Source organism: Sceloporus occidentalis, unplaced genomic scaffold (genome assembly GCF_023333645.1).
Source record: "Sceloporus occidentalis isolate IW3139 unplaced genomic scaffold, rSceOcc1.0.p SCAF_5, whole genome shotgun sequence".
NCBI lineage: Eukaryota > Metazoa > Chordata > Lepidosauria > Squamata > Phrynosomatidae > Sceloporus > Sceloporus occidentalis.
In genome coordinates this window covers 19,239,935-19,252,718 of record NW_028316985.1, presented here as the reverse complement: position 1 = coordinate 19,252,718, position 12,784 = coordinate 19,239,935, and the positions used below count along the sequence as shown (strand labels likewise).

General features: G+C 40.6%; 1 protein-coding gene across 9 annotated transcripts in view; it reads left to right on the top strand.

Annotated features, from left to right (window-relative positions):
* The window catches only part of LOC149311727 (ELKS/Rab6-interacting/CAST family member 1), a 266,847-nt gene that overhangs the window by 56,953 nt on the left and 197,110 nt on the right, over positions 1 to 12,784 (top strand). For all 9 annotated transcript variants that reach the window (XM_089527772.1, XM_089527771.1, XM_089527770.1 and 6 more), the window contains one exon: positions 9,026 to 9,193. In XM_089527772.1, coding sequence (XP_089383898.1) covers positions 9,026 to 9,193 — 168 coding nt within the window. The remainder of the gene's footprint in view (positions 1 to 9,025; positions 9,194 to 12,784) is intronic.

Genomic DNA, 12,784 nt, shown 5'->3' with positions numbered 1-12,784 from the left:
GAATCCAGCGTCACGGACAAGGTGGTCCTCCTCAGAACGGACAACACCACCGTGATGTACTATCTAAACAAACAAGGAGGCACCAAGTCGAGGACGCTCCTGGAGATCACACTGAGAATCTGGGACTGGTGCATCCAGAGGCACATCCTACTACAGGCGATTCATCTCCCGGGGGACGACAACACGCTAGCGGACCAGCTCAGCAGGGCCTCCTCAACCTGCCACGAGTGGAGGTTGCACCCGGAGACAGTCAGCGACTTATTCCGCCGGTGGGGAGCTCCTCGGATCGACCTGTTTGCGACGGCCTCCAACAGTCATTGCCCCCAGTTCTGCTCTCGAAGGCACCACGAGAGATCTCTCGGAGACGCCTTCACCTTCGATTGGTCCGGAGAGACGCTGTACGCCTTTCCCCCGTTTCCCCTCCTCACCAGGGTAATCTCCAAGATGTTGAGGGACCATGTCGAGGCGATCCTCATCACGCCGTGGTGGCAGAGACAGCCGTGGTTTCCGTCGCTGATCCACCTCTCCAACGACGAGTTCCTCCGGTTGGAGTCACGGCCAGACCTCCTCACTCTCCAGGAAGGGAGAGTTCGGCATCCAGACATCGACTCGCTACCGATTGTGGCATGAAGGCTCCGCAGCTGATGTCACTCCCACCCTTGGTACAGAGGGTAATTCGCGCCGCACACAAGCCGGCGACCCAGAAGTCTTATGCCTCCAAGTGGAGGAGATTTCTGCACTTTCTTGAAGAGAGAGCCCTGCCGCGGGATGGTGTCACGGTACCGGTGGTACTGGAATTCCTAATGTCTTTAGTGGATGCGGGGCTCTGCCTCTCGTCCATTAAGGTCTATCTCTCATCTATTTGTGCTCACTTCCAATATGATGGTCTGCCCTCCTTTTTCAAGGACCCCCTTGTTAAGAATTTCTTAAAAGGCTGCAACAACCTCCATCCCCAGGTCTCAGCTCCTGCCCCGGCTTGGAGCTTGGATTTGGTACTGTCTGCTCTCCAATCCAAGCCCTTTGAACCCTTGGCCACAACAGACTTGAGACTATTGACTTGGAAGACTGTATTCCTGGTGGCCATAACTTCTGCCCGCCGGGCGGGTGAACTATGTGCTTTACGGAGGGATGAGCCCTACCTTCGGTTCCATAGGGACAAGGTGGTGCTCCGGACGGATATCACCTTCCTCCCTAAGGTGGTTTCATTTTTCCACACATGCCAGGACATTGTTTTGCCCTCCTTAGCCTCGAACCCGTCCACGGTCAAAGAACGCAGCTTACATATGCTGGACGTTCGGCGAGCCTTGGCTTTCTACTTGGACAGGACTGTGGGTTCGAGCCGCTCCGAGAGACTATTCCAATGTTATTCGGAGCCGAGGAAGGGACTACCGGTATCATCTCAGAGATTGTCAAAGTGGGTGGCAAACACTATACACCTCTGTTATGAACTCTCGGGCAAGCCAGCTCCGGCCAGGGTACGCTCGCATGCGACCAGGGCGGTTGCGGCATCCTCTGCCTTTCTTGCAGGAGTTTCTTTAGAGGATGTGTGTAAGGCTGCGACTTGGTCCCAACCTTTGACTTTTATTAAACGCTACAGGCTGGACACCAGGTCTAAGAGGGATGCAGCCTTTGGGAGGGCAGTGTTGGTTTCAGGTTTACATTGACCAGGCTGCTGTCTAATTTATGTTATGATACTGTTCTTATACAGTTGTACACATTTTACCTTGTCATCCAGGGTTCGTTTTTTCATGCCTTGGATGTTGTGTTGCCTTGTAGATAATGTAGAGTATCTCTCAGGTAACTAAGATAACTGACACATGTTTGGACTGGTTTGAGGTTTATTGTTCAATAAAACACATTGCTTAACCTAGCTTGGTTTCAGGACACTCCCTCTGCCATGACCTAAGCTTGCCAGTCTAAACCCATTTGTATGATTCGCAGAGACCACGAAGAAGAAGGACAGGTTACTCACCTGTAATGGTATTTCTTCGAGTGGTCATCTGCGAATTCATACAAATCCCGCCCATCCTCCCCTCGGTGTCCTGCTCGATTGGCTCTGTTGAGATCGCCTGCTTGGCGGAAAAATTTGGAACTGGGGAAAAGAGCGGGAACCGGGGCTTTATAGGAGGGGGGCGGGGTTACCGCCAAAAAGTTTCTATATGTTGCAAAGTGTACTTTGCCCAGTGATTCTAGAGGTTTCCGAGCAGCACTGCGCAGGCGCAGTAAAACCCATTTGTATGAATTCGCAGATGACCACTTGAAGAAATACCATTACAGGTGTGTAACCTGGCCTTCTTAGGCATGGTCATGCGTTTTCAGTTTGAACTTCTTGGAGGGCAGAACTCCCTACCTCTTTTTAGTTAACTTCAGTTAACTTACGTTTTTTCTGGAAAGTTTTCAAGTACAGACATAAATATCCTATGGGAAAACAGCATTTTACTGCTTCTAGTTGGCTTACTATATGTCAGCCATAGGAGGGCGCCAATACATCAAATACTGTAATTCTTCATTTTCTAGGTATGTATCCAAAGTATGTGTCATTGTGGCTTTAGTGTTATACTATGACTCTAGAGACCAGGGTTCAATTCTCCTTTTGGCTATGAAACCCACTGGGTGACCTTGGGCAAGTCCCATGCTCTCAGCCTCAGAGGCAGGCAGTGGCAAACCTCCTCTGAACAAATCTTGTCAAGAAAACCCCATGATAGGTTCGCCTTAGGGTTGCCATACATCAGAAATGAAGGCACACAACAACAGTAACATCCAAAATTTAGTGGTGATTAGCAAGTGATACATGTTTTAATTGGCAAAATTAAAATATCATATCATAATTATTATAAACATTCATTGCTATTCATTAAGCAAATTTTTATTAGTACATATTTTCTTAGTTATACATTGATTGTCAATGTATAATTGTTGGCTTGTTATATTTAGTGGTTCTTTGGCGTCTCTGTGATTCATAATATCCTCACTCAGAATACCATAACGCTAATTGCTTTGTATGGCATTAATTTGGCTAACAGTACTGGTGGCACATGCCCTTTAATATCATAGTTAACAACAATCTACAACCATTTCTAGGCTCTCTTGGCTCTTTTACTTAGATGTAACATAATAACCTTTTCAGCAATGGTTTGAGGAGAAAACAAGGTGGCCTTTGTATAATGCTTTACTAAATACTTATCAAATGAAACCAGAATAAAAAATGTAAGTTAAACTTGCACAAGTATTCATTAAGAGTAGTAAGATAGTAGTAAACCTCTGCCAAATGTGATAATACAGTGATGAAATTTCTGTAAATGTATTGTCCCAGTGGTGTTAAGGTGATGACGATAGTGAAATAATGAAATACCAATACACAAACCAATTCAAATCAAACTGTGATCTGGAACCCTTTTGAAATGCAACAACATGAGCAATTGTTCGCTTTATATGAAAGAGTGTTTCATGGCTATAAAGGGCGTATGGAAGTATAAATTCAATGGTTGTGGTAAAGCATACTAGATTTCTTTTGTATCTAATGTGAACATAATCCAGAATATAATGTTAAAACAACATATATTTTCTATAATGACTTACCCTATTTTTTTTAAAAAAAATGATCTCAAAGCATTGCTTCTGATGTCTATAAAACTGGCACCTAATATCAGCATTCTGTTTCCTTACATTATGATTTTGTGAGAATGCCAGTAAGTGATTGGGACTAATGGCCAAGTATTTATGCCAAGGAAACCACATGCACATGGAAGAGAAAATATAAAATTAAAAATGAGCTGCTGGATGTAAAAGTTAAGCGCACAAAAAAGATTCCTCCCTACCCCAGATTTTAGTGTTGTAAAAGGCAGGGTGAGTGAAAAGGAAGAGAAGATTCAGGGAGGAATTGGAGGGCAGAGGATTTGAGCCACCAGAAGCAATGAACTGGTAGTTTGGCATCAAATGATATTTTTCCATGGTAGATAGGCTTGAAAGATCTGGGAAAAGACCAGAGCAACAAGTCTGAATGCCAGCAGGTGAGTAAAGGAATTTCTGTGAAACTTGCAGGAGAGACCCAGTGGTGAGCATCTACAATGAAGAATTTAGCAGAATCAGGACATGGTTATTCCCCTTCCTATTGCCACTCTATCGATTTCTCCAAAACTACTGCCATTATGCCAGGGAACCCTCCAGTTATTGGTGGGAGGGGCTGCAGGAGAAGAAAATTCTGCCTGTGCAGCATCAGCATTGCATTTAATTAATAAGTATTTTCTTGATATCCCAGTAGCTACAGTGGTGAAGTAGTATTTATTTTATGTATGTTGATTGAATGTAGTTTAATGTGTTAGTTTGCTATAGCAAATATTGAGTATAAGTGGAATTTTAATAAAAAAAAAAGATTTAAAAAAACCCAAAAGTGGTGCTTGGTATTAGATTTTGGATCCTTCTCCCTGTATGATTTCTGTTACACTCTTAAAATAGGTCCCAGTTATTCCCAACAAAGAGAATGGAAAATCTGCTGCTCTGCAGTGTCACTCACTGCACTTGGCGATAAGAGAATGTACTGTAACTTTAGGTCTTGCAATTTCAAGTGACATTGGATATTGGTGCAAGCTGCTCGGTTGTCCAGGTTTCTGCCATTTCTCAGAAGTAACCTGAGCCTATGCCACCCTAGCTCCTTAATCTGAGCAATTTGTAGGTTGAGCTCCTATCTTAAAGCTGGCCAGAGTGTACAGGGTAGCCATCTTAGCTCTTAATTTAAAAGAATGTTTAAATTAGGAGGTAATTGTAGGAAAGACTGAGGCTGGTGTTAATGTCACATTTGCCCAGATAAGGGATTGATGATGTGTTTCCCTCCAGATGAACTGATGCTCCCAGCAGATATAACCCACATAGTCATCTGTGAGAGAGAATAGGTGTTGCAGTCCAAAAACATGGATAGCCCCAGGTTACCCATCCCTGTTCTAGATGGATGCTCTGCCTTGATAGGTATGGCCTTAATGAGAAATTTGATTAACACTCTTAACTACTAGAAATAGTAACTGACGTTGGGGGTCTTCAAAAAGTTTATTTGATACCTCTTCAGTTTGTCTTATGAGTCATCCTTTGGATTGTGTGGGAGTCTATTGAAGTGTGTGGCTGGGAGCATATATAGCCTTCATAGCTGAAAGTGGCCTTTCTCATAATTTGAGATAGTTCATTACTTATAATTATACCTAATTCTTCCTAACATTTCTTTCACAGCAAATTTTAATTTCTTGACTTGTTTCTTTATTTCAATTTATGATGATTATAGCCATCTAGGATCTTGAAAATCTGAGAGAAGTGTCAGTAAATGAAACACCTAGAGTGACAGCTGCTGCTTACTCATTGTTTGACCAGACTTATTTCTCCGTTTAGAATTGATCAAATTTCTTTTTGCTGACTGAGATTCCGAAGCTTGTGCAAAGGGAGCCAAATGTTCAGAATGAGGCCAGTTTGCCGTGACTGATGGCCTTGTAATTAATTCAGCAAATAGGAAACAAATCTGATACTGTCAAATAGGATTAACAGCCAATTTAGCCAGCTTGAACTTTTTCTGAAAGCCAAGTTGATAAGGGTCAGTGGGTTTCTTATAGTACCTTGAATGGTCTGATGTTGTCATTTGTATTCTACAATGGTCTTTTAGATTGTTCTTTTCTTTGTGGTGGCGATCTTCTCTAGACTGAATTAAACTGTTGCCATTTCTTCTGTCATTTTCCACCTTCTGCTTTCTGACATTGGTGCAGTTGGATATTCTGGAAACTGACAGAGCCTTCAAGGGTCTTGGTGAACCTTTCTTGGTATTTTAACTCTGTTTATGAAGTTTACTTTAATCTTTGTCTTCTGAAGTATCAAAATAAACAGTACAGAATGTATTAAGAATGGTGTACTCTTTTGGGTGCTGCCATTCTTGTTTCTCTGAATTCTTCATCAGCTATTGAGTCTTTCAGATAAGAATGCATTGTAGGTTTCTGGGTATTTTCTGTGTTTTCACACTTGTAGTCCAGGAATCACATTCATTCCATTTATTCTTATCTCTACCATTCTTTTCTACTCACTCTCAATATTTAACTTGCAAGCTCCTTGGGTCAAAGACCAATATTTTGCTATACGTGTAAAATGCTATGTATTGTTCTTTTAATATTGTTGAGCAATTCTGAGTCCCAGTTCTGGGAAAAGAGCGGGATACTGATGATGATGATGATGATGATGATGATGATGATGATGGAGCTAGACTTTTAGTTTTAGACCAGGGGTCGGCAACCTGCGGCCCGCGGGCCGGATCGGCCCGCCAAGGCCTTCCTGCCGGCCCCTGCGCAGTCCTGCCGCCGATTGCCGCCGATTTCCTCCATTTTCACGCCGCTGCGGCCGCCATTTTGTTTTTCAAAATGGCGGCCGAAGTCTCGCGTGACCTCAGGATGGCAAAGGTCACGCGAGACTTCGGCCTCCATTTTGAAAAACAAAATGGCGGCGCCCATTAGGAGGCCTGGTGCAGCTCCTGGAGCACTCCAACAGGGCTCCAGGGGCTGCAGCAGGCCTGCATCGGGCTCCACCTTGCCCTCTGCAAGGGAAGAGCAGGGAAAGGAGGAGGAGGAAGAAGGAGGAGCCAGCTGGCCAGCAAGAGCAAGAGCAAGCCAGAGAGAGGTTGGTTGCTTCTTTAGGGGAGGGGGGGTTAGCCTTCTATTCTGAATTGCATTTTAGTAGTTTCCATGCTAGTAACTTGTTATTATTATTATTATTTACTTGCCCTTGGTGGTCTCTTTGCAAAAACTACTCTCAGCTCCTTGTGCTTCTCTGGGTTGAGACAGTGGTGCATGCTTTTCCCCTTCTATTCTGAATTGCATTTTAGTAGTAACTTGTTAGTATTATTATTATTTATTTGCCCTTGGTGGTCTCTTTGCAAAAACTACTCCAAGCTCCTTGTGCTTCTCTCGGTTGAGACAGTGGTGCATGCTTTTTCCCTTCTATTCTGAATTGCATTTTAGTAGTAACTTGTTAGTATTATTATTATTTATTTGCCCTTGGTGGTCTCTTTGCAAAAACTACTCCAAGCTCCTTGTGCTTCTCTGGGTTGAGACAGTGGTGCATGCTTTTTCCCTTCTATTCTGAATTGCATTTTAGTAGTAACTTGTTAGTATTATTATTATTTATTTGCCCTTGGTGGTCTCTTTGCAAAAACTCCTTTCAGCTCCTTGTGCTTCTCTGGGTTGAGACCGTGGTGCATGCTTTTCCCCTTCTATTCTGAATTGCATTTTAGTAGTTTCCATGCTAGTAACCGTTAGTATTATTATTATTATTATTATTATTATTATTATCATCACTCCGGGGGCGGAGCATGCGGCCCTGCCCCTGGAGGGTGGAAGCTCCACCCCCAGCACGTGGCCCCGCCCCCAGAGGGTGGAAGCTCCACCCCACTGCTTCGGCCCCCCAGTTGTCCGAGGGACAGCAACCCGGCCCCCGGCTCAAAAAGGTTGCCTACCCCTGTTTTAGACTTATAGATGAGTTTACACGGTAAATATATCAACCAATAGAAGGTGTTTGCCTTACAATGGGAAGAATACAAAGGTAAAGATAGTTCAGGTCTACTTTTACACCATGCATAATTTTATATACGTCAGACAAGTCACACCCATATTCATTTTTTTCAGCAGTTATTCCAACCCCTTGTTCATTTTGTCTGGCCTTTTCTGCACCTTATGTAGCTTTGCAGTACTCCTTATCAAATGTAATGACCAGAACCATATACTGTATTCAGGTGTGGTTACATTATAGCTTGTATAATGATCTAATATAATGAGTTTGACTTTTAGTTCCTTCTCTAATTATGTCCAATGTAGAATTTGCCTTTTTAAATAGGAAACTCTCAGTAAGTTGGCATTTTCATCAATCAGTCCACTGCAGCTCCCAAACCTCTTTCTTGGTCTGGTGGTGTCAGACCAGATCCAATCAGTGTTTGCGTGAAACTGAAATTATTTGCCCAGTGTGTATTACTTAAATTTGCTTACATTGAATTACACTGAATTTTGATACATAGTGCAAAAGAGTTCCCTTTGAATCTGTCCATGTTCTATCTAGGTTAATCATTTGTTCCCATCCCTCTACCATGACAATTTATTCATACTCTTTGCTTTTTAGTTTTTAACCAGTTTCCATTTCAGAATTTTGCTTAAACAGACCTTATTCCCCTTAGACGTGGGTAATTGAAACTGCAGTTCTGTGGATATGGGGTCATACTGTATTTGTGCACCTCTCTACATCCTCCACTGCAACCACTTTGGGTAATATTTTGAGAGACAAAAGGGAGGCAACAGTTTTGTTTTTAACTCCCTTCAAGGAAAATGGAGAAATATTACAAGAATCGAAGCAGAAACTACAAAGATCCAGATGATTCAAAAGATCCAATGTTTGTCTTGGGGCGGCTTATGATTTCTTATAACTACCCGAGAATGCGTTCTTGGATCAATGGTATAATCAGATTTAAATTGCTACTTTTCTCAACAAAGTATAAGGGAGTATACAGGACATGCTTTCCCATCCCAGATTACTGTCTGAAATATGGTGAAATAAAATATCTTTGGAAGAAAAGGCATTAAATAAATGTTGTTATTGTTTTTGTTGTTACTGCTGCTGTTGCATTTGCTAATACATACCCAAATACAAAATGCCAAATTGTAGCTAAATGTAGCTAAATCAGTATGTTATTTAATCAGCTAACTAAAATTTAACAGTTTGCTTGCCTGGAAATTGTGAATTTGCTATTTGAATTGTTATGTATAGTGATCTCCACTTAAAAACAGGATCAATTATCTTACTTCTATACTTTTTTATCCACAAGAGATTTGCGTTCAAAAGTTTTTGAAGCAAACATTTAGAGACTGATCACTTTTATTAGGAAGTAGATAGAAATGGTACCAGTCCTTTTAGTGTAATCATATAGAGCAGTTACTTGCTAGTAATGTTTGCCTTGAGTAAAACGTTATCTTGCTGAAAATAATTAAAGTTTTCCACCTTCCCTCATGGCCAAATTCAGGTGGATGCTCTTCGGTTACGTCTGGAGGAGAAGGAGACTATGTTGAATAAAAAGACAAAGCAAATTCAGGAAATGGCTGAGGAAAAAGGAACTCAAGCTGGAGAGATTCATGATCTTAAGGATATGTTGGATGTGAAAGAACGCAAGGTTAATGTTCTTCAAAAGAAGGTAGGCTTACCTTCCATGGAAAGTTCTGTGTTCTAGTTAGTTACATCATACCAGAAAGTACTAATAACCATAGTTATAAAGTTGTTTCCTAATACTTGTTGAACTTTCTGTACTTATGAGAGGTAGCTTTATAATTGGCAACCCCCACCTGCCAAGAAGGTAACTTCTAGGTCACTTGGTGTTGGGGGGAAAATCTCTCCTGCAGCTAAAATGCCTTGGGGACATAAAATATAGCAGAATTTCTCACATGCTCCTTATGGTCATGGAGGCTACATGCAGTCTTTTTCTTATCCTGATTTAGAAAAATAAAGGTCAAATGCACAAGTAGTAGATTTTGAGTGTGGCAGCAGAAGAAATATTATAAAATGTTCAGCAAGCACTTTTCTGTAATCATTCATGTAGTTTAACTCTGAAAAAGGCTAACAGAATATAAGTGAGCCAGCATGGTGTAGTGGTTTGAGTATTGGACTATGACTCTGGATGCTAAGATTCAAATTCTAGCTTGGCCATGTAAACCCACTGGGTGACCATGGGCAAGTGACACCCTCCCAGCAATGGCAATCCCCCTCTGAAGAAACTTGCCAAGAAAACCCTGTGATAGGTTTGTCTTAGGATTGTCATAAGAACAACTTGAAGGCACACAGCAACAAGAAAAAGAACAACAATACTCATAAAAAATATTTCACTAAAGAAGGGACTTCCAGGTGGAGACGACAGCAGATTGATTCTTCTGCTTGACACTCTGAGGCAGAGGAGAAGAAGCAGCGCAATAGCTGGCTAATGGACAGATAATTAGCTGGAAGAACTCTCTTCAGATAAGGATGAGAACATGAGATTTCCCACTCCTGCTCAGGATCACTTCTTCTTGTGAGGAAGTTGCTGAATCTCCAGTGGTTGGAAGTGAATAAGAGCATTAGGGAGTCCAGGATGAAATATCAAGCTAAGGCTGCTAAGTGAGTCTTAAAACAACATTGAGCCCATGAATTCTCCACTTTCTTAATCACCTTTAACAACTTAATTTACAAATGAAAAGTGTTCTTCCTTCTGATATTGAAATAAAATTTTTTTGAGTTTCCTTCTTTCTGTAACAAGATCTGCAGGGGAGAACCTATTTATAAGAGTCAAGCTAAAAAAGCAAAAGTAAAAACTTAAGAAGATGTGGCTGAAAGTTAGAGGGGACAATAGGTTTAAAAGACAAAAGATTTCCTACTTCAGCCTTAAATTTGTGTTGGGAATACTGAATATAACTGAGCAATAACCTCATATTTCCACGTGAAACTGGATAATTTACTTTAAAGCAGATAAGACAGAGAACAGCTAGCATCTAGTTGTAAAATTCCAGAGACTTTCCTTCTGCTTCTAACTCTGTAATTGTTAGATCAACAAAAGATGAAGCTTTCAACAGACATTTTACAGATTTTTTTTGAAGAGATGAGTCTTTTGAGAAATGAATTTATGTATTTGAAAGAAGAACTGAAGGAAGATTGGAAAAATGAGGTTAAGAAATTTAAGCAAGCAATGAACCAACTGATTGAGCATTTAAAGCAAAATAAAGATAAAATGAAAAGCCTGGATGTAAGCAAGGAGAAGGAAGAAGATCTGGCCAATCTGGTTTTGGTGAATAAAGATATGGATATGACTATCAATTTCAGTCAATGGGTGGACCAGCTCTTAGGCTTGAGAAGAAAATTGAATATGGGAATGATATTAAAATGAACATAGATGCAATATTATTTCAAAATAATGTTAACATTTGGACTGGAATTGAGAAAGATTTGGTTGGATGAGAGATATTGAATCTGTTATTGATGGGGAGAATTTTGAGATGGAAAATAATTGATGGGTCACTTAAGCAAATTTGTAAGACATGGGGGGGGAAATAGTTAAATATAAAGTGAAGATGAAACTAAAGAGTAAGTGTTAAAATGGTTTTAAAACTCTGGCTATAATGTACTGATGACTTAATCAGGTAAAGTGGTTAAGATGCTGACTTTGACAATTGCAAGGTTGACAGTTTGGGGCCCAAGTGCCATTTGACGGAATGAGCTCCTGTCACAAATCCCAGCTTCTGCCAACCTAGCAGTTCAAAAGCATGTAAAAGTGCAAATAGATAAACATGTACCACTCTGGTGGGAAGGTAACAGCATTCCATGCAGTCAGGCTGGCCACATGATCATGGGATCGTCTTTGACTATGCTGGCTCTTTGGCTTAGTAATGGAGATGAACACTGCCCCTGTAGTTGGACACTACTGAACAACCTTGTCAAAGGGGAATGCCTTTACCTTTTACCTTTATGTGTTTAAAGAGACTGAGGTCGAAAAGATACTGCAAAAATAATCCAGTTCAAGATCATTTTAACTACCCTGGCTCAGTACTAGGGAATCCTAGGAATTGCAGTTTATTGGGGCACTAGAGCTCTCTGACAGAGAAAGCTAAATGTCTCAGAAAGCTACAGTTCTCGGTATTCCCTAGCATTGAAGCAGGATAGTTAAAGTGGTCTCAAACTGGTTTATTTCTGCAATGTCTTTTGGAGCTGAGATTTGGATTGTGTTATGATTCTAAGGAGAATGTTTATAAAGAGATTTTTAAATAAATTGATGTATAGTTTGTATAGAACGTCCTGGCTTTAATATATGAATAGACTAATGAAAATATATGTAGTTAAAGGGATTGAGATTTGGATTAGAGAAAGGTTGTTAAGGATAGTTTTAAAGATCTGAAACCCCTTATTGAATGCTTGTGAAAAAAACAGAAAAAAATATGACCTGGGGATTTGTGGTTTTGACAAATTAGTGACAGTAGGAAGAAGTGAATTGTAGATAAAAAAAGCTATGAATAACCGTATGCATTTATAACTGTCATAAGGAAGATTGGAAGTCACCCTTCCTTCCTTCCTTCCTTCCTTCCTTCCTTCTTTCCTTCCTTCCTTCCTTCTTTTGTTTTCTTTTTCTTTTTAATTTCTGTAAGTCTTACTGTATTTTTAATGACAGACACACAGACAAATAGAGGAATATTTCACTTAAGTCTGGAAAAGAACCTCCAGGTGCTGTTTTATTAATTATGCCAATAGGAATGAAATGCTTGGATGAAATGAAATGCCTTGAGACCTATTTGTGAAGAAAAGGATGGGATAGATATGAAGTGATCGACTAAAAGTGCATGCCAGTTTAGAATAAAAATAGAATTGTAAAGTGTAATGTCATGCAGATGTTCTAATTGTTCTTCAGATTTTGTTGTAATTTTAATATGTCCTGCTCAATCTGGTATTTAAAGGACCTATAGGTACAGCATCCATAATCTTCCCATCTGCATCTAGATTATAATAGATTTATTTTAACATTATCTGAGAGCACTCCCAAATGGAGATATTTTGGCTGGTCTGTTTTTTCCTTTGCTAATAACTTTTTTCCATTAAATATCTGTAAATCAGTAGATAGTGCTAAAAATACTTCTAAAGGGTCAGTGCTTATTAAGGATTTGATGTATCCAGCTCCCTCCACAAATACTTCTGTGCTTTTCAGTTTAGTTTCCTGAATAGGATAAATTAAATGAGACAATAGGAGCTGGCTGGACATTCCTTGCATGTAATT